Below are 25,999 nucleotides of genomic sequence, written 5' to 3' on the forward strand. Positions count from 1 at the left end.
ACATTGTCCAGTTCAGCACACTGTTAGCCACCAAGTTCATACAAAGTTAATTATGTTCAGTGGAAAATTAAATCGGTTGGCTCAGGCTGCCTGTAATGTGAATATTCCATCATTGTTTCATTATTGCTACCACTTATTACATATGGACATTTGCTTTAAACTTTGTTATAATTTGTTTATCCAGACCTTACATGCATATAGTTTTGCTTTTTAAACCCAAAGGTGAATCCTAAGGGTGGTTGAACAGTTAGCTAGAAACTGTGTTGTTTGTGACTTTACTTGTTTTGGAGTGCTTTGGGTCCTGCTGATCTGTACATGTGCTGTCTGGAATTTTGGAAGTTGGAAATAAGAAAATAAAAATTAAATTTTGGATGTACTCTGAGGAGGTTATTTACTTTTGCAATATGATGGATGCCTGTTCTGGTGTGTGCAAGTGATAATCTTTGAATAACTGCCTATACTTATGGGTATGATTTCTGAACATGTGGCATCATTAAAGGACACATTTTTAAATGCCCAGTTGTGTATATATTCTAATCCCAACTTTACATATCCATCTATTTGCTCCCATGATATAACTGAATTCTATTATTCTGTCTCATTGTATTTTCAAATGAAAACCACATTGAACCTGAGTTTGCTTGGGATAATGTGTGATATAAATGTAATTTAAAAAGTCCTTTATCTTCCACCTTTTAAGACGCTGCCTACCTGCTGGATAGTGATGGCACAAGGAAATCAAATTTGGTCCAGTGAATACTAACTCAAAATAACCTGTTTCTTAGCTGGACCCTAGTATTACCATATTGAAAATGCGACCAGATAGAAGAGAGAAGAGTTTTTAGTTTTGGCACACTATAAGTCATAACAAAATATAAGAAAACCAATGGACAGCATTAGGGGTTTATAGCCCATTTAGTTATGCTTAAGCAAGAGAGACCTGCATGAAACAAAATTTTATTTTTTATTTTGACTTATAAAACCACTTGCTCCTGAAATATGTTTCAAAAACAGAATAATCTATTTGTGTATCTAAAAGGTAAACTTCTACAAAACAGATGAAGATGTGATTCCACGTACCCCAATGAAAGGAGAGTTTAATTCTACTTCCATTTAATTTTAGTATATTCTGTCATCTTTATAGCACCAGGCTTTCCAAGGCAGATTACAACAACAGTTAAGATAAACCCATCAGGAAACAGGATATCCTCAGTGAAATTAGGCCATCTGTATTGTATGGAACAGTGTAGAAAAATGTGCACATAATAGAGTTTATAATTGCTGTTTCTACCAGCTACAGTAATTTTTGAAGCTGTTCTAATGATACTCAGTTTTGATTTCATGATATTTATATCTACATATGGGAAGCTTTAAAAAAAAATTAAAAAGCTGTCCAATAAGTAAAAAAACAAAAAAAACAAAAAAAAACTTTTGTCCTCCACTTTTTAAGACACTGCCTATCCAACTGGAATAGCTTTAGACTTGTTACAGATGGACCACATATAGGCAGTCCCTTATTTCTAATAATCTTTTGCTGTTTGTTTTCAGTAGTGTTTGCTATTGTTTTGGGTATACTAAAATGGCAAGCTCCGCCTACTGGCTTCAGCTCGTACAATGGACTAGATAGGCTCACTTCGTCTCCTGTTTTATCCAACCTCCTTGATCAGAACAGTGTTGCAGATGGCTTCCCACTCATTGGCTGTGCTGTGATAAATGACCCTACATACCAGCAGGAACTGGTCACATACCAATCTGTGCAGCCTGCGATGCTGTTTTCTGAGATTGGTATCAAATGCAGAGCTGTAGAATAATTAGAATTAACTAAAAGTAACATTACTGTGTACTACTGCTTGTCCATGGACTAAGGTGCACAGTGTAGTGTGTTATTTCAGGGAAGGGGGAGTGGTGGTGGTCTTTTAATTTATTTTTTAAAATTGACTTGCACTTGTGTTCTGCCCTTTTCAGCCTAGGCTGAGCTAAGCACATTACAATTTTTTTAAAATCCATAATAAATCATACAGTATAAAATGACAAACAGCCTCCAATATACAGTATAAGAAAAAAGTTTGCTGCACTCTACAGGTGCCATCAGTTCATCTTATACTGAGCAAAAAGTCCTAGTATGATGCATATTATCAATGGAGAAATTGTCTTTACTTGAGGATGATTTTCTTTTCTTTAGTCCTATCAGACCAGTCCAGAACATGGGGGTTATGTCCATCAAGCAGCAGATGGAGACAAAGAAAAAAATGTAGTTCTGCTTGATTTACTCCTTAGAATGCACAGTATTTTAAATGACCAGGCAAGCTCATGTTCACACTTCAGGTCAAATATCAAATTCATTCATCATGCATATCCATAAAGCACCACTATACTGTATTGATACACAGTTCTCCAACTGTGTCAGGAGCTGCCTGAAAATCTGATGACAAGTTATAGGAATCTCAAAATAGAAATATTTCAAACTGTGAAATAAGAAAGAGAACCATCCAGAATGGAAGCAAGTTCAGTGATATACAACTAGGAAGAGTTTCTGGACTGGTCTGGTAGGACTAAAGGACAGAAAATGATCAGGTAAAACATAATTTCTCCTTCCATGGCATCCATATTTGACCAGGCCGGCACCTGTGGGATATAGCAGTCCTGAAATTGGGTGAAACATGAAAATCCCTGTTTCATATTCTTCTACAAAAATGGTGAACTTGTGCCCACAGAGCAGAAGCATCAGGCTTAGAGAAGGAATAAAGGAACAGCTGTGTGTCACTGTACATCAACTGACCAGAGTCTCTGGTCAGAGATTGGTCCACCAAATTAAAAATAAAAAAAGGGGAAAAAAAAAGAAAAGTCTAGGATCAGTATCACAAACTTCCAAGAGGAGGCTATCTCTTGCACTGTATATTTGGACCTTTATTTCTAGTAGTATACATGGGAGGATCAGACTTTCCTGAATTATGTTAGGGGAAAGAGAGTGGGAAGGAGCACTTACAGGGCTCCACTAATAAAGGAGGCCCCCAAACGTAGTTTTTTCTCTCATAACCAAAACTTATTTTCTCCTTTCCTGTGTAGATTTTGTCACATCAGGATATATCCACAGAATAAGGATCCAGCATTTCTAAAGTGTAATCTCATTACTGAGTTTAAATCCTGTTTGAAAACAAAGTTAACAGTCAAGGTAGCACGATCATTCACCTCTGAAAAAGAGGCCTCCAAAATAGCAGAAATATTATTTAAATCGATTCCTCCATCAATTGGCTGAACTATAGCTCCAGCTTTTACTTCATCATCCATAGGTTGAACCTCCATAGCATTTTTTGTTGAACTACATAAATAATATACTTTATTCATAATGGGGAACTGAATCTGAGGAGAAATGCAATATTTCCTGAAGAAACGTTTTAAACATATCTATAGGGGTCACTCCAAATACTTCTGGAAAGTTCAGCGCTCTCAAATTCATTCTTCTGTTGTAATTCTCAAGTTGCTCGATCTTTATATAAAAAGATTTTTGATCAGTAATTACAGTGGCAACAGCGTTAAGAATTTTCACTTTGTGTTGATCAAGACATTTTTGTCTTTATCCACTGTTAAAAGTCAGATTGTCAACTTTACTTTCAAGTATAGTAGTGTCCACTGCGGTCTTTCTTAGGGTAATATCCAATTTCTGGATAGCCATCCAGAGAATATCCAGCGTTACCTCTTTGGGAGTTGCATGCACTTCAGCTTCTCCAGAGTTCTTCAATTCAGCAGCTTGCTTTAGAGGGAGAGCCTCACCACCATCGACATCTATTGCAGCGACTTCCGCAGCAAGTTCATTCGCAGACACTACCCTTTCTGCCACTGGACAAAGGTAGAATAGCTGCCAGAGGAGACAACAAAGTGTCTTGCTCCAAAGCGTCACTTCCGATGCCAGTCTAGTGGGCTGGAAGCTCATTGTTTTCAACAAACAGCAAAGAGCCAATGCTTAACCATGGAAGCATCTTGGTCCATCAACAGATTGGAGCTCCGAGCAGTTCAGAAAGCTCTATTAGCCTTTGCCCCTCTTTTATGAGGCAAACCAGTGAGAAACTTCTCAGACAACATGACAACCGTTTCATACATCAAAGGCAGTGGGGAACAGAGTGTTTCCCTAGCCAGGGAATCTCAATCTTCTCTTTCAGTGGGTGGCAATGAACGTTCCTCCGATACCAGCGACCCATATTGCAGGGTCTCTGAATACTCTGGCAGCTACCTGAGCAGGGGTATCTCTGGATCCAGGGGAATGGCAACTCTCAAAAATAGCATTTCACCTCATCACAACCCACTGGTGGTTACCTATTTTGGATCTCATGGCATCCAGTCGCAATGCTCAAGTACACAACTTTTTCACTTGCCGAAAGGAGAGGGGCTCCTTGATGATGGATGCCTTGGTTGAACCTTGGCTGACTTGGGATCTCCTAAATGTTTTTCTCCTGTGGCCTATGATAGGCAGAATATTATGCTGCATTGCTCTTCATCGAGGCAAAGTGATTCTAGTGGCTCCGAATTGGCCAAGGAGACCATGGTATGCGGATATCATGCACCTTCAAGTCGCCTGTCTATTGCATCTTCCTCAGCAAAAGGGTTTGCTTCATCAAAGTCTCATTCTCTTGGGGGATTCCTCCCCTTTTGGTCTTATGGCCTGTCTATTGAAAGGGCATGGCTGAGGAAGAAAGGATATTCAGTACAAGTTATTACTATTTCATTTCAGGCACAAAAGCGTTTGACTTCTGCTTCTTATACTCTAGTTTGGAGAACTTTTGAAAGCTGGTGAAAGCAATCTAGAATTCCTCCACTTAAAGCTTCTTTACCCCATATTCTCGCCTTTTTACAGGAGGGCTTAAAAAAAAGGGTTGGCCCTCAATTCTATCAAGAAGCAGGTTGCGGCTTTGGCATGTTAAAGGGGCCGTATCCATAATATCTAGATCAACTCACCTCCCATCTCAACTACATGTTTCAGGAAGGCCACTTCTCACTCAAGGGCATACTGCTCACAGCAATCCCAAAGAATGCCAAGAGAAACATCAATGAAACCTCGTACTATAGGACAGTGGCATCCATACCTCTAACTACTAAAATAATGGAAGGCATAGTGGGCAACCAGCTAACTGACTACGTCAACAAATTCTCCATACTACACAAATCCCAGTCAGTCTTTAGACCTAATCACAGCACCGAAACAGTGCTGACTATACTATTGGCCAACTTTAAAAAGGAAATTGCAAATGGAAAAAAACATTCTTCTACTACAATTTGACATTGTCAAGCTCATTCGACATGGTTGACCATCAGATCCCTCAATAAAATACTCAACAAAATTGGAATTGGAGGGAAGGTACTTGAATGGCTCCTAGGATTCCTGACTACCAGATGCTATCAAGTGAAGACAATTTCCTCTCTCTCCCCTCTATAGAAAGCTGAATGTGGGGTCCTCCCCAGGACTTGCCACTCTCACCAATGCTATTCAAATTAATGATGGACCCCTTTCCCCAAACAGTATCCAAACAAGGTTTCAGTCCCTTCATATATATGCCAATGATGTGTCAATCTATATCCTGTTTTAAAATAATTTGTACAAAATCGCGACCAGGATTACGGATGGCATAAACGTAATGGAATCCTGGGCATCGTCGTTCAAGCTTAAACTGAGCAAGGAAAAAACACACTGCCTAATACTCTCATCACCACACAATACCGACCACTTCCCAAATATCAGTTCCATGGATACATCCCTCCCAATATCTGACAACTTAAAAATCCTAGGAGTCATCATAGACTGCTATCAATCCCTCAATAAACAAATCTCAAACACTATGAAGAAAATGTTCCAAACCACGTGGAACTGAAACGCATAAACTAATTTCCAAGAGATTTATTCCGCACACTAATCCAATCCATGTCCTCGCCCACGCAGACTATTGCAACGGCATATGTCGGATGCATGGACTAATCTGCAAACAGCATAAAACACGGCAGCAGCAAGACTAATATTTGGTAAAAATCTATTCGAAAGCGCAAGACCATTCCTTCAAAACCTCCACTGGCTACCCATTAAAGAATGTATATCCTTCAAGATATGCACTCTGGCATACAGAATCATCTTCAGACTTGCACCAGAATACATGACAAACCTGAAAGAACTACCTATGCGCAACGCAATTAGGGGTGCAAGAACCTATCTCACCTTACTCTTTCCCAGATGTCAAGGCCTAAAATACAAATCCTCATACTCAACCAGCTTCACATACATTTGCCCCAAGATATGGCACAATACTGAAAGTCATAAAATGCACGAATGGCTACATAGCATTCTGAAAACACCTGAAAGCACACTTCTTTAGAAAATTCTTTGATAAACCCACATAGTTAAGATGACCACCGATGACCATGTTGCTTGACCACTAACAGAAACTGAATCGAGGCATGCATCTATTCTAAACATCTGTGTAACACGTCTAACAGAAGTATATTATACCCCACATTGAACCAACAACTTAATTGGAAAATGTGGGGTACAAATACAGAAATAAATACATTTCTCCCTTGCAGTACATCCAGATATTGTGTGCTTTTTGAAAGGAGTTAATAATTTGCATCCTCTTTGGATGATTTGTCCAGAGTGGATACTTCCTTTCGTTCTCTGAGCGCTTCAACCAGCTCCTTTTGAGCATGTCCGTTAAGCCACTCTTAAAGATCTTAGTCTGAAATCTATTTTTCTTGTCTTATCTTCGGCACAGAGCATTTTGGAACTTCAAGCACTTTCTTGCAGAGAACCCTTTCATTGTTTTTCGGATGAAGGAGTTTCTATTCAAACAGTTCCCACTTTTCCTTCCGAAAATTGTCTTTTCATTTCATATTAACCAAACTATATTTCTTCTGTCCTTTTTCCAAAGAGGTTTATACTTCTGAATACTCTTCTCTTTACCTCTTGGACTTTAAACAGGTGCTCATGTGTTATCGCAAGGCTATCAGTGATTTCAGGCGCTTGGATCATCTTTTTTGTTCATTTTTCCGGGCCCAAGAGAGGTCTTATTGCATCTAAAGCAACAGTAGCTAGATGGTTAAGAGACTATCTTTGGCTTACATCCTCTCAAACAAACCTGCTCCATTGCAGATTAAAGCTCACTTACCAGATATCCTTCTGTTTGCTGAATCATGAGCTATCCCATTGGAAGAAATTTGTAGATCAGCAACTTGGTCTTCTTCACATTCTTTTGTCAAACATTACAGTTTGGATATCGAAGCAAGATCGGATAGTTCCTTTGGAGCTCAGGTACTATTTGCAGGTTTATCTAATTCCCTCTCTACTTAAGGACTTCTTTTCTACATCCTATTAGTCTGGACTGATCCTTTGGTGACATAATGGAAGGAAAAATTAACCCTTAGCCTGATAATTTTCTTTCCTTTAGTGCCAAAGGATCAGTTCAGAACCACCCTTCTGTTATTCTTAGTGGTTTGTTAGTGTACATAGTTCTATTGTTTCTTTATTTCTGAGGTACGTATTTAGCCCTCTTTACAATTTGTTTATATTGTTTTAATAGAGGTTGAAGTTTTTTGTTTTGTTTTTTTAGCAATAAGTCACTCTACTACTTTGTTATCAAATACTGCCTGAGCTATTCTGCATGTGTCCCTACTACTACTACTATTTAGCATTTCTATAGCGCTACAAGGCATACGCAGCGCTGTACAAACATAGAAGAAAGACAGTCCCTGCTCAAAGAGCTTACAATCTAATAGACAAAAAATAAATAAAGTAAGCAAATCAAATCAATTAATGTGAACGGGAAGGAAGAGAGGAGGGTAGGTGGAGGCGAGTGGTTACGAGTCAAAAGCCAGCTAATTAGTCTTTATCTCCACCTGCTGGCGGATGGGCATATAATCCATTAGACTGATCCTTTGGGACTAAAGGAAAGAAAATTATCATGTAAGAACTAATTTTTCCTGATTCGCTGATGATATGCTCCTAACTTTAGGTGCCCCAAGGGAGTCCCTACTGGGTGTGGTGGAGACTTTGAAAACATATGGTCAGGTCTCTGGTTTTAAAATAAATTACACTAAGTCTGAAATTTTAAATGTTTCTTTAGGTCCTGATGTGTGGATCAAGTCCCATTACCCTTTTCATTGGGCTGTTAAGACCCTGAAATACTTGGACATATACAGTGGGGGAAATAAGTATTTGATCCCTTGCTGATTTTGTAAGTTTGCCCACTGACAAAGACATGAGCAGCCCATAATTGAAGGGTAGGTTATTGGTAACAGTGAGAGATAGCACATCACAAATTAAATCCGGAAAATCACATTGTGGAAAGTATATGAATTTATTTGCATTCTGCAGAGGGAAATAAGTATTTGATCCCTCTGGCAAACAAGACCTAATACTTGGTGGCAAAACCCTTGTTGGCAAGCACAGCGGTCAGACGTCTTCTGTAGTTGATGATGAGGTTTGCACACATGTCAGGAGGAATTTTGGTCCACTCCTCTTTGCAGATCATCTCTAAATCATTAAGAGTTCTGGGCTGTCGCTTGGCAACTCGCAGCTTCAGCTCCCTCCATAAGTTTTCAATGGGATTAAGGTCTGGTGACTGGCTAGGCCACTCCATGACCCTAATGTGCTTCTTCCTGAGCCACTCCTTTGTTGCCTTGGCTGTATGTTTGGGTCATTGTCGTGCTGGAAGACCCAGCCACGACCCATTTTTAAGGCCCTGGCGGAGGGAAGGAGGTTGTCACTCAGAATTGTACGGTACATGGCCCCATCCATTCTCCCATTGATGCGGTGAAGTAGTCCTGTGCCCTTAGCAGAGAAACACCCCCAAAACATAACATTTCCACCTCCATGCTTGACAGTGGGGACGGTGTTCTTTGGGTCATAGGCAGCATTTCTCTTCCTCCAAACACGGCGAGTTGAGTTCATGCCAAAGAGCTCAATTTTTGTCTCATCTGACCACAGCACCTTCTCCCAATCACTCTCGGCATCATCCAGGTGTTCACTGGCAAACTTCAGACGGGCCGTCACATGTGCCTTCCGGAGCAGGGGGACCTTGCGGGCACTGCAGGATTGCAATCCGTTATGTCGTAATGTGTTACCAATGGTTTTCGTGGTGACAGTGGTCCCAGCTGCCTTGAGATCATTGACAAGTTCCCCCCTTGTAGTTGTAGGCTGATTTCTAACCTTCCTCATGATCAAGGATACCCCACGAGGTGAGATTTTGCGTGGAGCCCCAGATCTTTGTCGATTGACAGTCATTTTGTACTTCTTCCATTTTCTTACTATGGCACCAACAGTTGTCTCCTTCTCGCCCAGCGTCTTACTGATGGTTTTGTAGCCCATTCCAGCCTTGTGCAGGTGTATGATCTTGTCCCTGACATCCTTAGACAGCTCCTTGCTCTTGGCCATTTTGTAGAGGTTAGAGTCTGACTGATTCACTGAGTCTGTGGACAGGTGTCTCTCATACAGGTGACCATTGCCGACAGCTGTCTGTCATGCAGGTAACGAGTTGATTTGGAGCATCTACCTGGTCTGTAGGGGCCAGATCTCTTACTGGTTGGTGGGGGATCAAATACTTATTTCCCTCTGCAGAATGCAAATAAATTCATATACTTTCCACAATGTGATTTTCCGGATTTAATTTGTGATGTGCTATCTCTCACTGTTACCAATAACCTACCCTTCAATTATGGGCTGCTCATGTCTTTGTCAGTGGGCAAACTTACAAAATCAGCAAGGGATCAAATACTTATTTCCCCCACTGTATCTTACAGCTAAGCAGAAGGACTTGTATGAAGCAAATTATCCCTCCCTTCTGTGCTGTTTATGGACTGACTTGGAGAAATGGGAACATCTATATACTTTCTGGTTGGGCAGAGTACATGCCATTAAGATGATGGTGTTGCCTAGGCTGTTGTGCTTTTTGTGGCATTCCGGACTGTGTTGCCTGATAACTTTTTCCACACTCTTCACTGGAGAGTGTTTCGGTATATTTCAAAGCGTAAACCTCCCTGGGTGGTTAGGGCGACTATTTCAGCTTTTTTTTTTTTTGTTACATTTGTACCCCGTGCTTTCCCACTCATGGCAGGCTCAATGTGGCTTACATGGGGCAATGGAGGGTTAAGTGACTTGCCCAGAGTCACAAGGAGCTGCCTGTGCCTGAAGTGGGAATCGAACTCAGTTCCTCAGTTCCCCAGGACCAAAGTCCACCACCTTAACCACTAGGCCACTCCTGGATTTCAAGGAGGGGATGGAGGTTCCCATTTTTCATCAATATTATATAGCAGCTGAATTGAAATACTTGGTGGCTTGGCAGAAGGATGCACATAAGAGCTGAGTCCATATGGAACAACATGTCCTGGGCGAGGTACCCTTGGTTCAGGTTCCTTGGTTCCCTTTACATGTTACCCAAGCTTTACTGAGGGGGGTGAATCCCTATATGTCTTTGACAATGGTACTTGGGTACGGCACAGTTTCTTTCCAGGGCAGGCCTGTTTTCAGGCCACCCTCATTGTGGTGGCTGATGAGTTTGTACCAGGATGTAGAGATCCTAGGTATGGGTGGGCAGCTAAAGGGCTGACTCAGTTGGGACATTTAGTAGAGGATGGGGAGTTTTTACCCTTCCCTGACGTGAAGAGGAGTGTGGGTTGACCCAGAAAGATATTTTTCATTACCATTAAGTGTCAGAATTCCTCACTCGATGGACCCTCACGGACTTGCATAAAGCAGAGACACCTTTGCAGTGGGCAATGAATGGCAAGTGTTGCATTTCACGCTTCTGAGCTCTGATTCAAGAGGGAGCTCATCCTATTAAATATATTAGTCAATGGGCGAGTTCTCTGGGGAATGGGTATACTAATCAGGAATGGGAGCGAACTTTTAAGTGACTGTTAAAAGTATCAGCGGCTGGTAATATGGTAGAAAATAGTTACAAAATGCTGTATATGTGGTATCTCAGCCCGGATTGTTTACATGCTATATACCCCAACATTTCTGCCCTTTGCTGGCAGGGTTGTGGGGACCAGGGGTCCTTCTTGTATATCTGGTGGCACTGTCCCCTTACTTGGCATTATTGGACAGTGGTGTTTGATTTGCTCATGGAGATCCTTGGGTTCTCATTATCACCATCGATGGGCTGTGGATTGCTGAACTTCTCCGGAGCTCAGGGGAAATTTTTTTAAGTCCATATGCCTATGAGGCACCAATTACTGGTGAAAGTGGAGTTTGATACATGTCTAAACTGACTGCCCCTTATGGTGAAACAATATGCAGAATTTCCTCAAAGGACATTAAGGGGCAATGATTTGTTTTTGGTTCCTGCTTTTGGGGGGTGAGGAGTGGGTTGCTTGGGGGATTTTGGATCTGAGCTTCTTTTGCTGTACCAGGGTTTTCTTTTGCCTTGGGCCTAAGAGTGTTGTTATAACCTTTGCACAGTTTAGTACACTTGATTGTTGCATGTTTTCTGTGTTGTACTGCTTTTTTGTTTGAAACCATTAAAAAAAAAAAAAAAGGAACCTGTTTTGTCCAGAGAATTCCACTTTTGACTTGTCTGTCCATAGAACTTTATCTGAAAAGTCTTGGGGATATGGCAACCAGAACTGAACACAATATTGAAGATGCCATGCAGCGATAGATACATAAACATTATAGCATTTTCGGTCTTATTCACCATCCCTTTCCTAATAATTCCTAGCATCCTGTTTGCTTTTTTGGTCGCCGCTGCACACTGAGCAGAAGATTTCAGTGTATTATCTACGACACCCTATTCATTTTCTTGAGCGCTAACCCCCCCCCCCCCCCCCCCCCCAAGGTTGACCCTAGCATCGGGTAACTATGATTCTTATTATTATTTCCAATGTGCATCACTTTGCATTTGTTCACAGTAAATTCCATCTACCATTTGGATGCCCAGTCTTCCAATTTCCTAAAGTCTTCCTGCAATATTTCACAGTCGGCATGTGTTTTAACTACCTTGGAATAGTTTTGTGTCATCTGCAAATTTAATCGCCTCACTCGTGGTTCCAATTTCCATATCATTTATAAATATGTTAACTTGCACCGTTCCCAATACAGATCCCTGCGGCACTCCACCGTTCATCTTCCTCCATTGAGAGAAATGACTATTTAACACTATCCTCTGTTTTCTTTCCAATAACCAATTCCTAATCCACACCAGGACCTTGCCTCCTGTCCCATGACTCTTTCATTTTCTCTGGAGTCTCTCATGAGGAACTTTTATCAAAATCTTTCTGAAAATCTAGATACACTATATCAACCGGCTCGCCTTTATCCACGCCTTCAAAGAAATGAAGCCAGTTGATAAGGTAAGGCAAGACTTTCCTTGCCTGAATCCATTCCGACTCTGTCCCATTAAACCATGCTTGTCTATGTAACATACATAGTAACATAGTAGGTGACGGCAGAAAAAGACCTGCACGGTCCATCCAGTCTGTCCAACAAGATAAACTTGTATGCGCTGCTTTATATGTATACCTGACCTTGATTTGTATCTACCATTTTCAAGGCACAGACCGTAGAAGTCTGTCCAGTACTAGCCCCACCTCCCAATCACCGGTGCTGCCACCCAATCTCTGCTAAGCTTCTGAGGATCCATTCCTTCTGAACAAGATTCTTTTGTTTGTCCCAAGCATTTTTGAATTCAGTTACCGTTTTCATCTCCACCACCTCCCACGGGAGGGCATTCCAAGTAATCCACCACTCTCTCTGTGAAAAAATACTTCCTGACATTTTTCTTGAGTCTGCCCCCCTTCAACCGCATTTCATGTCCTCTAGTTCTACCGCCTTCCCATCTCCAGAACAGGTTCGTTTGCGGATTAATACCTTTCAAATATTTGAACGTCTGTATCATATCACCCCTGTTTCTCCTTTCCTCCAGGGTATGCATGTTCAGGTGAGCAAGTCTCTCCTCATATGTTTTGTAATGCAAATCCCATACCATTTTTGTAGCTTTTCTTTGCACCGCTTCAATTTTTTTTACATCCTTAGCAAGATACAGCCTCCAAAACGGAACACAATACTCCAGGTGGGGCCTCATCAATGACTTGTACAGGGGTATCAACACCTCCTTTCTTCTGCTGGTCACACTTCTGTCTATACAGCCTAGCAACCTTCTGGCTATGGCCACCGCCTTGTCACACTGTTTCGTTGTCTTCAGATCCTCAGATACTATCACCCCAAGATCCCTCTCACCGCCTAACATAGATTTCTACTCCCTAAGTGCATCACTTTGCATTTCTTTGCATTGAATTTTAATTGCCAAACATTAGACCATTCTTCTAACTTCTGCAGATCTTTTTTTCATGTTTTCCACTCCCTCCGGGGGTCCACTCTGTTACAAATCTTGTTGTCATCCGGAAAAAGGCAAACTTTACCTTCTAAGCCTTCGGCAGTGTCACCCACAAATATATTGACAGAATCGGCCCCATCACCGATCCCTGAGGCACTCCACTACTCACCTTCCCCTCATTCGAGTGAATTCCATTTACCATCACCTTCTGGCGTCTGTCTGTCAACCAGTTCTAATCCAGTTCACCACATTGGGTCCTATCTTCAGCCTGTCAAGTTTATTCAAGAGCCTCCTATGGGGAACCGTGTCAAAAGCTTTGCTGAAATCTAAGTAGATTACATCTATAGCACGTTTCTGATTCAATTCTCCAGTCACTCAGTCAAAGAATTGATGAGATTCATTTGGCACAATTTACCTTTGGTAAAACCATGTTGTCTCGGATCTTGCAACTCATTGGCTTCCAGGAAATTCACTGTCCTTTCCTTCAGCATCGTTTCCATTACTTTTCCAATAACCAAAGTGAGGTTTACCAACCTGTAGTTTCCAGCTTCTTCCCTATCACCACTTTTGTGAAGAGGGACCACATCCGCTGTTCTCCAATCCCACGGAACCTCTCCCGTCTCCAAGGATTTATTAAACAAATCTTTAAGAGGACCCGCTGTGTTCTGTAATTTTATTCTTAATAGTTTCCACTGTGTTGCCGGGCACTGATGTCAGGCTTACCGGTCTGTAATTTCCCAGATCACTCATGGAGCCCTTTGCTATATTTTTATGTACTGTATTTTATCAATTACTAGTTATGTTAAGAATTTTTTTGATGTATAATTTTTTATTTAAGTTTTACCCCAATGCAGCCTGTGGGTGAAACGTGGCCATGCTGAGTAACTACTCAGTAAACCACTTCTCTTTATTTGTTTTTACATTATCTGAGGGTAGACCTTTGCTTCTTTCTGTTTGTTTTTAAACTTGATATTCCACCTTTACCAGAAACAGAACAAAGCGGTTTACAATCAAAATAATAATAAAAAGCAAAGGAAAAGAACTTCAATAAATTATAGGAAAGAAACAACAAAAAGACAGGATTATATTTAGTCAAGAAAGGCTACCTTTGTCTAATATTACGTTGTGTTTAAAGATCAGAAACCATTCAGTGTGACATACATGCAATAATAAGGAAAATCAGGAGGTGGGAAACACTTTCACTTCATTGTACTTCTTTTTTTGAGCCATTATACTGGGTCAAAACCTTCCTCTATAAACAGAGAACACGTTACACTTTCTGTAGGTTCTTGCCATTAGTTTTACCAGTATTGCATTGTCCCACTGCTTTCTCCTAGCAAGCCTATTGCAGATGAGCTGCACACCACTAGAATTGATGTGGCCCAAGTGTATTGTCTGGCTGCATATTAGTACTAAGTGATTTGGGTTAGGCTGGCAGAGGGAAACGTATATGCATTCCTAGTTCTCCCATTTCTGTTCTGATGGTGAAAGGAGTATTTCTGGATTGCATGAGAGACAATCTGAGCTGCATCACCTCTTGCATTGTTTTACTCCTACATCTCCAACACTTCATTCCCAGGGTGACTTCTGGGAAAGGCATGTCCATTACTGACCATATTCTGGAAAAGCATTGGTTTGGACTAGTGGAATACAAATGCAACTAAGTTAAAAGAAAGTGTCCCCCCCACCTCACCCCCAGCAGCAGTGAGCCACTCAGTCCTGCTTGCCCACTAGCAGAATTCCATCCCAGGATTTGCATTTTTTTCTCCATAGTTTTTGAGATATTACTACTTGCTGCCAACCCCAACAACCAGAAAGCCTAAGGTAGGTCTTCGGTACCATGATGCAAAGCAGCTTAGACATTGTTATTACCAATCAGTTCTCAGTACAGGCATTAGAGAAATCTTAACTGGTTTTAGTAGGTCATGGAGGGATGAAACCTTCTCTTGTATAAATAACAGTAAAGAGCAAGCATTATCTGCGTATAATTGCTGTTGAATATCAGATTAAATACACTGTCCTTGTTACCTGGACAAGGTTATATTGACCCACTACAACCATCCTTAAAAATCCTGGATTTCCCCCTTTCTCCAGTAAACTAAAGTCTGAGAGATTCCAGACCTGTAGGTACTAGGACATGGCATATCTATATTATATGTGTTCTTACACACTGCCTATTATGCTATCACTTGTATTTTTATTACATTTATCATATGTCATGTTTTGTTTTGTTTTCAGTGTTTCAGGTCTGTTAAATTTTTTAATTTCTGATGTTGTTTCATCATAGTCCTATTACTAGAATTCAGTTTTGCCATCTCCACATTTACTTCCTTGATTGTATTCATGCTTTTTGTTCATTGTACTGATGTTTATACTGTTAACAAAATTGTAAGTTTTATATTAAGTTGTACCTGACGTACACCGCCTTAGGTAAATCTCTTCATAGAGACAATCCCAATAAATAAATAGTGGATTGATATTGTCTGCTCGCCACAATATATCAAACTGCAGCTCTAGAGTGGTAAGATGGACCCTCCCCCCCCCCCTTCCCGGCAGGGAATAGGGAGGTCCTGAGAAAGAAGAGAATGATTGGGTGCTGTATTGCTAATGAAATTGAACAGATATGGCTACAGTGTTGCACATATAGACTTACGTAAAACATTTTACTTTAACTAAAAAGGAATCCTCAGCAGTGGTACTTGATGAAACAAACTTATATCGTCAAGCTTCATCCACCAATACCTCCTCATCAATTCCTTTAACTATGAAGTCATATTCAATGTGTTATTTTAACTGAACTTGCAATGTTTACTTATCAGAACAAATATAGGACATTTGTTCAGATAAGTTATTTGAGCCTTAAAATTTTTTCTAAACATTGCAAGTTTATTAAAAATAATGACTTTATAGTTAAAAGAACCGATGAGGAGGTTGGTGGATGAAGCGTGATGATGTAAGTTTGTTTCATCAAGTACCACTGCTGAGGTTTCCTTTTTCGTTAAGTAGAAAGTTTTACCTGTGTGTTCGTGCAACATTGTAGCCATATTCGTTCAATTACATTGTATTGGGCTACAATTTACAAATTTGCTTGTGGTGGGAAGTATTGCTAATTGAATCACAGGTTCATTTATTTTGTTTTCTGCCTTGGGTGCTGCTCTCAGCTTTGCTTTTGCTTCTTCACTTTCAGTTGTAAGGAAACTGCAGGAATTTGAATTGCCATATGTGTCTGTGACAAGTCTCAGAAATCAAGAGTATAGGATTATTCTGCGGAAAAGGTAAGCACAGAAGGATGATGCTTGTGCTGTACTGCAGTGTTGGCCTCCTCAGTCTACCTGCAGCTGACCTGTTCTGGCTCCCATCCCTTCTGCATATCCTCACAACCTACTCCAGGGTGACTCCCAGATACACCCCTTTGTGCTTAGCACTTCCACCAGCTTCCTTCCAGGTGCTGTGGAGGACTTGCAGTCCATCTTCATATCCTCACAGCCTTCTCCAGCGTGATTCCCAGGTCCACCCCAATCCACCCAGGGCCGCCACTCTAGGTGCCTAGCACTTCCACCAGCTACCTTCCAGGTGCTGTGGCGGACTTGCAGCCCATCAGCATATCCTACAGCCTTCTCCAAGGTGACTCCCAGGTCCACCATCCCTATCCACCCAGGGCCTCTTCTCTATACTGTTATATTTTCTCTCTGCTATTTCTTATGGCTTCAGTACAGCTTCTCTTCATGGTACTTTCCTTCCCATTCTCTTTCTCTATTTGAAACCACTGTATACTGCAGGAACACATTGCCCACCTTCTGTTTTCATCATCTCACCATCCCTTTTGTCTTCTCCCTTCTCAGCTCTTAACCTTCAACGTTTCCTTCCTTTCTTTCAACCATCTCCATTCTCAGTGCATCTCGTCTTCGTAGCTGTCGTCATGCCTCTCCTACTCTTCTCTGTACTCTCTTGCTCCTTCACCTGCTCTCTGCTGGGGATATCAATCCAAATCCTGGTCCTCCATATCAGCTCTCATCCTATTTGTGCAGGTCACACAGTGATGTCTCCAATCTAATTTCTGTTCTTCTTCTCTCCCCTTCTCTGCCTTTCTCATGTGCTCTGTGGAATGCCCGCTCTGTCTGTAACAAACTTTCTTACATGCACGACCTCTTTATCTCGTGTATTCTCCATCTTTTTGCCATAATTGAGACTTTGCTTTGCCCTGAAGACTCTGCTTCAGCTGTGGCCCTGTTCCATGGAGGCTACCTTTTTTCCCCCATACTCCTCACCCGGTTGGCCGCAGTGGTGGTGTCAGGGCTACTACTGTCACCCTCTTTTAGATTTCAACCTATTCTTCCACCTCAGTCTCGCTGCTTTTCTTCCTTTTGAAGTCCACTCCATCTGTCTAATCACTCCTGTCATTTATCGACCCCCCCCCCCCCCCCCCAGATAAGTCCCTTTCTTCCTTTCTCGTTGACTTCTGGCTTTCCTTCTTTCTCAAAACTTCATCTCCTCTCATTCTTGGGGATTTTAACATTCATGCTGATGATCCCTCTGTCTCTTATGCTTCTAAGTTTCTCACTTTAACATCCTTTTTCAATCTTCAACTGTGCTCCACTACCCATGCTCACCAGAATGGCCACTGTCTTGATATTATCTTCTCCAACTGCTCATTCTCCAGTTTTTGCACCTTAGCTCTTCCCCCACTGTGATCATCATCTGATAACTTTCACACTTAAATTCCCTGCCCCCTTCCCCCCCCAGTCCTGTCCAATCTCCACCAATACATTTAGGAATCTTCAGGCTATTGACTCTTCTACTCTGTCCTCCAGTGTTTCAAACCTCTTGTCAACCACTATGTTATCCAAGTCTATCAATGAGGCACTGTCTTCCTATAATACTATTCTCTCCTTTGCTGTGGATACTCTCGCTCCTTCCGTTCCCCGTTTCTGTAAGGCGTACTAAACCCGAGCCTTGGCTGACCTCTAGAATCAGCTATCTAAGTTCCTGTGCCCGATCTTCTGAACTCCTTTGGCTGAAATCCCGTGCCCATGCTGACTTCATACATTTCAAATTTTTGCTGACCTCCGTCCAGTTTGCTCTTTCACGTGCCAAACTGGACTATTACATCCAATTGACAAACTCTCTTGGCTCAAACCCTTGATGTTTCTCTGCCACACTGAACTGTCATTAAAGTGCCTTCACCTCCAACTCCCCCTTCACTTTCTTCCCAGACTCTGGCTAAGTACTTTCATGATAAAGTTCACAAGATTAACCTTGGATTCTCAATCAGGTCACCCTCCACCTCTCCCTCAGTTCATTCTCTCAACCTTCCTTTAACCCCTGCCTCCTTCTTCCTGTTCTGAAATCATTAAAGAGGAAACTGCACAGATTCTTTCTTCCTCCAAATTGACTACCTGTTCCTCTGATCCTGTTCCCACCCATCTACTTAGCACTATCCCTCCTACTGTCATCCCATTTATCTATCATATCCTCAATCTTTCACTTTCCACTGCAACTGTTCCTGATGCCTTCAAGCATGCCATAGTATACCACTCCTCAAAAAATTTTCATTGGACCCAACCTGTCCTTCCAACTATCGCCCCATCTCCCTCCTCCCTTTCCTGTCCAAGATACTTGAATGTGTGCTGTTCACCGTCATTGCCTTGACTATTTCATCTCAAGCTATTCTTGATCCACTTCAGTCTGGCTTTCACCCTCCTTCATTCAACTGAAACAGCACTTGTTAAAGTCTCCAATGACCTGTTCCTGGCCAGATCCAAAGGTCTCTATTCTATCCTCATCCTTCTCAATCTATGTGCTGCTTTTGACACTGTTGATCACTGCCTACTCCTTGATATTCTGTCCTCACTTGGATTTAAGGATTCTGTTCTTTCCTGGTTTTCTTATCTATCCCATCACACTTTTAGTGTATGCTCTGGTGGATCCTCCTCTACTTCTATCTCACTATCAGCTGGTGTACCTCAGGGCTCTATCTTGGGACCAGTTCTTTTCTCCATCTGTACTTCTTCCCTTGGTGCTCTGATCTTATCCCATGGTTTTCGGTTTCACCTTTATGGTGATGACTCCCAATCTGCCTCTCCACCACAGAAATTTGAGCAGGAATCCAGGCCCAAGTATCAGCCTGCCTGTGTGACATTGCTGCCTGGATGTCTCGCCGCCATCTGAAACTAAACATGACCAAGACTGAGTTTCTTATCTTTCCCCCTAAACCCTCCTCTCCTCTTCCCCTCCGTTCTCTATCTCTGTGGATAACTCTCATCATCTCTGTCTCATCAGCTCGTAACCTTGGGGTTATCTATGACTCCTCTCTCTCTCTCTCTCTCTCTCTCTTTCTGCACATATCAAACAACAAAACCCTTATCCACACCTCTCGCTTAGACTATTGCAACTTGCTTCTCACAGGTCTCCCAATTAGCCATCTCTCTCCCCTTCAATCTGTTCAAAATTCCGCTGCACAAACTTGTATTCTGCCGGTGTCACTATGCTCATATTGGCCCTCTCCTCAAGTCACTTCATTGGCTCACTATCTGTTTCCACATACAGTTCAAACTCCTCTTATTGACTTTCAAGTGCATTCACTCTGCAGCTTCTCAGTACCTCTCCAATCTTATCTCTCCCTGTACTGCTCAGGAACTCCGTTCATTAGGTACATCTCTGTTATATTTACCCTTCTCCTCTTCTGCCTCCAGACTCCGTTCCTATTATCTTGCTGTACCATATGCCTGGAATAGACTTCCTGAGCCGGTACATCAAGCTCTGGCTGTCTTCAAATCCAGGCTAAAAGCCCACCTTTTGGATGTTTTTTTTTTTTTTTAAATTTAAACTCCTAACCCCTATTCACTTGTACAGTACCCTTGTCTGTTTTATCACTCCCACCTTAGTAATTCCTTTATTCATTATTTGTCCTATTTGTCCTGATTAGATTGTAAGCTCTTTGGAGAAGGGACTGTCTTATGCTCAAGTGTACAGTGCTGCGTACATCTAGTAGTGCTATAGAAATAAGTAGTAGTTCTTTAGGAGCTTGAGAGAAAGTTGCAGTAAAGCATCATGTACAGTAAAAAGTTTTAAACTATCTTGCTCTCCAGGGATCATCAAAAAGGGGTCCAATCCAAGTTTTTTCTATCCTGCTTTACGAATTGTTCAAATCTGTTAACAAAACATTTATACAAAACAGCATATTCAAATAAGTTACTGAACGTTAAGACAGTATATGCTGCAGATCTAAAAATTCCACATATAAGTAAAACATAATGCAATTCATTCATTATGTTTTATATGTAAAGTATAAATGTTTGTCTACGTCTGGAACCAGTTCCTTTCCAGTTGCGACATGGCAGAAAGTTGAGTCATGGGTTAGCCAGGCAACCAGATGCACCTACTGGACAATATTTCTGAGGGCCAGATGCACAAAGGCAGCCATATAAGATTTAGCAACTCACAAACAGCAAGCAATGCACAAAGGGGATTACATGCAAATGAGCTTCACAGATCCCTCTTGTGCATTGCTCACTGTTTGCGATCCTGAGCTGTCAAATGCTTTTGACACTTCTCATGCACCGGACCCTGACCCCACCTGCACCCCCCCCTCCCGTGCCATCCCGACAGCTTGCTTACTGAACCCTCCCCCCTCTCCACGTCTCTTCACGGCCTCCTGACACACCTGCCTCTCAACCCCCCTCCTGTGGCCCTCCCAGAATTTTTTTTTTTTAAATTTAATTTTCCCTGGTTTGGGGAGGGTCGCGGGAAGGGTGTCTGGGTCCACTGAACCACCAGGGAAATTTAAAAAATAAAATAATAAAATAAAAAAATTGGTGGGTGGGGGAGATCGCCGGGAGGTAGGAAACACAAGGAGGCAGCCTTTGCAGCTGCTTGCTTGTTCTTCCTTCCTCTCCGACAGCTCTAGAGCAGACGTAAAATTTGCTTGTTAAATTATAGCTTCTCTGGAGCTAAGCATCCCCTGGAATGCTCATTAGAATACGAATGAGCTCATTGTAATACATTTGCATGAGGTTCTCGGTGGCTGCTAACAGTACATGTTAGAGCCACGGAAAAACCCTTTGTGCATTACTAGCTATATAACGCTTGCTTTAGAGTGACTAGAACGAGTCTAAAGCAAAAGTTAACAGCATGGTAAGCTTTGTGCATCTGGCCCCGAGTCAGGTGGCAAGCAATCCAAAGTACAGAACTGCTGCAGTATCTGCATTTAAAAAGGTGAAAAATCATTCCCACACTCTTCTAGAAATTTTTTGTAATTTTTTTTTGTTTGGGGTTTTCCTTCTGTGAAGTGCATTATAGATGATGGGTTTTATTTTTTCTTCTGTTTCCTTGTTCATTAATTGCTCTGTCATTGTTTCTTTGCTTGATTTTTGTTTGCAATCTTTATATCTGAAACAAATAAAATCATTCCCAGAAGGAAGGAAAAAGTTTGTCATGGTACTTGGATGACAGAAAGCACGCCACTGCTGCTACCTGTGTATGTCAGTCTTGCCAGAAAGCCTTTAGTACAGTGTTTGATAGAGAAGTGATGAGAGGTGATTGCTTTGTTTACTGTTCATGAATAAGTAGTCGATGGAGTAGACTGTCTTCACTTGTCTACATTCATCCAGCGTTAAAGGCTAGGTACTCCTGCAAGCAACACATACTGAGGGTAATTTTTTTTTGTTTAAACATTTTTATTGATAATTCAGCTTGTTACTCCAAAACAATATATTTCACTGAACTTTTCACAAACGCATCATGCTGTATAAATCCAGCACTTTGCTGAACAACAACCCTCACTTTTTAACATTTTCTCCCCTATCTCCTAACTTCCTTTCTACCCCCTTTTTCCTACACTTTGTATTACAACATTATTTTCGATGACAATTCAGAGATTTCCCCACAAAATTATATAAACTACTACAAGTCAACTATGTAATACTCCTCCGTTATATCAAACAAATACATTCCGTTATCAAACTTTCTTTATCCCCCCCCCCCCCATCATTCCCCCCTCTCCCTTCCAACACTTATCCCCCTGTGGTTCCCCGTTGATCTCTTCCCCCATCCCTCCCTTCCCCTTCACCTACCCCCTACCCCTCTAACCCCCCCCCCCTTACCCTATTAGGTATCGCTTTCGTAGATCACAAGGTGTTAATAATAAGACTTCTCCCCCTGGGGTTAAGTCTGGACAAATATGGGTTCCATATTGCTAAATAATTCCTTGTCCGCCTGGGGGATCCCTTTGCGTCTCCTGCTTCCCAAGTCGCCATCAAGTGTACTTGATTCCTCCAATAAAAGTTTATCTTTAGAATGTAAACAGTCTTAAAGATTAAGCTAATGCCAGGGGCGTATCATTTCTCTGGCCAGCTGTCAAAGGGACACACTCAGTTGGCCAGCGCTATGTGCTAATTGCACATTTAAGCTTAGTAGTAGCTCTGTTTTTCTTTCCTTTTGTTCAAGTATGTTTTTGTTTCAACAATTTTTATTGAAAATACAACATATAACATATATAGCTCCATTGATTCACATTTATTATTATTATTAGCATTTGTATAGCGCTACCAGACGCACGCAGCGCTGAACACATGACACAAAGAGACACTCCCTGCTCAAAAGAGCTTACAAACTAAATAATACAGACAGACAAGATAGTTACGGGTGAAGGAAGTAATGGGTGAGAAGGAAGGAAGGGACAAGGGGAGAGCAATTGAGTAGTGGCTAGGAGCCACATTTCCCATCACCCCCCTTCCTTAAGTACATACCTTCCCACTCCAACAGATGGTAAAATTTTATATATCATTGAAACAGGTGCCCTCTCCACCCAAACCCCCCCTGTCTGCAGACTTTAAAGCGAACCCCTCCAAGCTTATAACCATTAGCAGTCCAAAGTCTGTACTCTTCAACCATGGACTGAAAAAACTGATGCAAAAACACCTATTGTTCAAGTATGTTTTTAAGGCATACACAGAGAACTTTAGAAAACAAACACACAAGGCAAGTCATTGATAGAGCTTCGATTTGGAATAGCTGTGCGCTGGTTAGAGATTTGATAGTTCACTCTTATGGAACATATATCTTGCCTCTGTTTCTCTATATAAAAAAATAAGAAATATCTAAAAACAAATGTTATAAGTTGATATTGGACATGTGTTCTGTTTGGTTTCTGTTGCCATGTTGTGTCTGCTCCTATTCCCTTTAGGGGAATTTATGCATGCCATAAAGCAGGTATAAATACATGAGCATAAATTCTCGGGGGTAATTTCCGTAATGGAAGCACACACATACTTTTTGTTTTTTTCCAGTACCCACACAGAGAGGTGCTTTTATTGTTTAGTTGTACACAATTATAAAATTACCCCCTTTAACAATTCCAGGTATTGCGCATTATTTCTTGAAAAATAGAACAACTTGTGGCTCTTTCCATAGATCTTCGTTCTCTCTTGGTGATGAGACTTTTCTTATGTATTGTGATAAGCAGCATAGGGACCACGAGTGCTACAAAATACTTGCAAAATATAGTATCTCTAACAGATGTTCCATAATCCTTGGTTTTTTTGTGAAGATCATTCTTGTTTTGGGGTTTCAGCTGGAGATGAGCTATTATATTTAACTTTTGATATGTTCTTTTTATGCACTTTATAGGACATAATTCAGAGCAGTAGATTGCTTCAGAGCTACTTTGCACTGGTTAGAATAATTATGAATTGTTTTTTCACTTTCTGTGAAAATGTTAGCCAACGCCTGTATCATTCTCTTTGTATATGTGCATATGGATGCCTGTATATGCACACAAATATGTTAAAGGCTTGGAACAGTAAAATGGATCACTTGTAACTGATAGGTTTTTTTTTTTTGTTTGTTCTTTAGCTACTGGGATTCATCTTACGACAATGATGTGATGGAAAACCGGGTCGGACTCAACTTGTTGTATGCTCAGGTGAGAGTGGGTCTTGAAGACTTCTGCAAAAAAAGGAGAAAAAGTAGCTGTCTGTATCCCAGAATGTATTCCTTCCTTTGCTAATGGTCCTCAAAAATATAGCTAGCTGTTATCTGCTAATTTTTTTTTTTTTTTTTAGACAGTATCCGACATTGAGCAAGGGTGGATCCTGGTGAACAAGGAACAACATCGACAGCTGAAATCACTACAGGAGAAAGTGTCCAAGAAAGAGGTAGGTGCATTTGTTCTGACGGAGTATGTAAGCAGAGGAGATCCCTTTACTAGGCAAGCATATGACAGCTGTGTGAGTATAGGACAGCCAGGAAAACCAGCACATTTCCAGGAATGTTGTCTCTGTCAATGCCTATCACTGATTTCTCCAGCTGAGTGGGGTGAGGGAGGAGTTTGAGGATACTTAAATCAATGTTTTGCATTGCATGCATATTAGGAGGACAAATTAAGTAGGCTTGAAAATTGTCCTCCACTCTGTGTTAGGAAAATAGTGTACATAAATTTGATTTTCAGGTCTACAAGTTCTATACAAAGGTTTTACTGTACAGATAGCAGGTGCAAAGTTTGAGGATTTTGACTCATAGTCCAGCAGACCACAAGACATCGGTAATCCCAGTGGTGTGTGGGAGAGCAAACTATAATCCTCACCAATCAAAGAGAAGGCAAAAGTGCAAGAGGTCAAACACCTACATATCACCTCATTGCCACACCAAAGCTACCCCCAGACCACCCATGGGAACTATAGGACTGGTGAATGCCAGATCAGCTGGAAAGAAATCCTCAGCGATCCATGATGTCGTACATGAACAGCATCTTGACATCCTAAGAATAAGTGAAACATGGCTAGATGAAAGTGGGGGTTTACTACTGGCTGAACTATGCCCAACAGGTTTCAATATCCAACATCAACCAAGACCAGGAAGACGGGGTGGAGGGGTAGCAGTCTTGATTCGGGATACAATCAAACTGCACAGAATCTCCATTCCCCAGCTACATAAATCAGAATCTCTTTTAATCCAACTTGAAGAGGAGAAACCAATCTGGCTGCTCATGGTATACAGAGCACCTCATAGCAACACATTATCTGTGCAAGAACTCCTAGACCTAATTACTCAAGTGACCCTGAAGTACCCTAGGCTGGTGATCATGGGAGATTTCAGTCAACACATTGAAACCCCAGATACCACCACAGCCGCCTTTCTGGACACAATGACAACACTAGGATTTACACAGGTGATCAGTTCTCCAACCCACGAAAAGGGCCACATACTAGACCCGGTATTCTACAAAGGGGTTGACATCCCAGAATTATGGGATAACAGTATTGAAATAACACCCCTATCATGATCAGACCATTTTCTACTTAAATTTTCCCGAAGTGACCACCTGAAACAAATGGCACCTCCCAGAGTTTGGAAGGAGATCAGAGACAAAAAAAGATGACCACTGAGTATTTCCTAGAGGCCTTGGACTATCCATATGTGAATGAAAAGACAAGTACAGTGTCAGTACAGGTTGACATTTGGAATACAAACTTAGCCAAGACCTTAGAGAAAATGGCACCACTAAAAACGGTCTTATGCCCCACTCACAAATGGTCACCTTGGTTCTCTCCAGAACTTCGGATCCTTAATCGCGAAGGACAGAAACGGGAAAGAAGATGGCGTAAATCTTGCCTGGATGAAGACAGGCTAAACTGTAGGAAGCACACGACAAAGTACTGCCAAGCCTTAACAGCAACTAAAAAACAATATTTCTC

The 25,999-nt window shown here is 41.4% G+C and overlaps 1 protein-coding gene across 2 annotated transcripts in view; it reads left to right on the top strand.

Annotated features, from left to right (window-relative positions):
• Nucleotides 1-25,999, top strand: part of SNX17 (sorting nexin 17) — a 167,498-nt gene that overhangs the window by 96,624 nt on the left and 44,875 nt on the right. For both annotated transcript variants that reach the window (XM_030198587.1, XM_030198586.1), the window contains exons 7-9: nt 16,495-16,582; nt 24,159-24,228; nt 24,368-24,460. In XM_030198587.1, coding sequence (XP_030054447.1) covers nt 16,495-16,582; nt 24,159-24,228; nt 24,368-24,460 — 251 coding nt within the window. The remainder of the gene's footprint in view (nt 1-16,494; nt 16,583-24,158; nt 24,229-24,367; nt 24,461-25,999) is intronic.

The sequence above is a fragment of the Microcaecilia unicolor genome, chromosome 3, assembly GCF_901765095.1.
Source record: "Microcaecilia unicolor chromosome 3, aMicUni1.1, whole genome shotgun sequence".
Classification (NCBI taxonomy): Eukaryota; Metazoa; Chordata; class Amphibia; order Gymnophiona; family Siphonopidae; genus Microcaecilia; species Microcaecilia unicolor.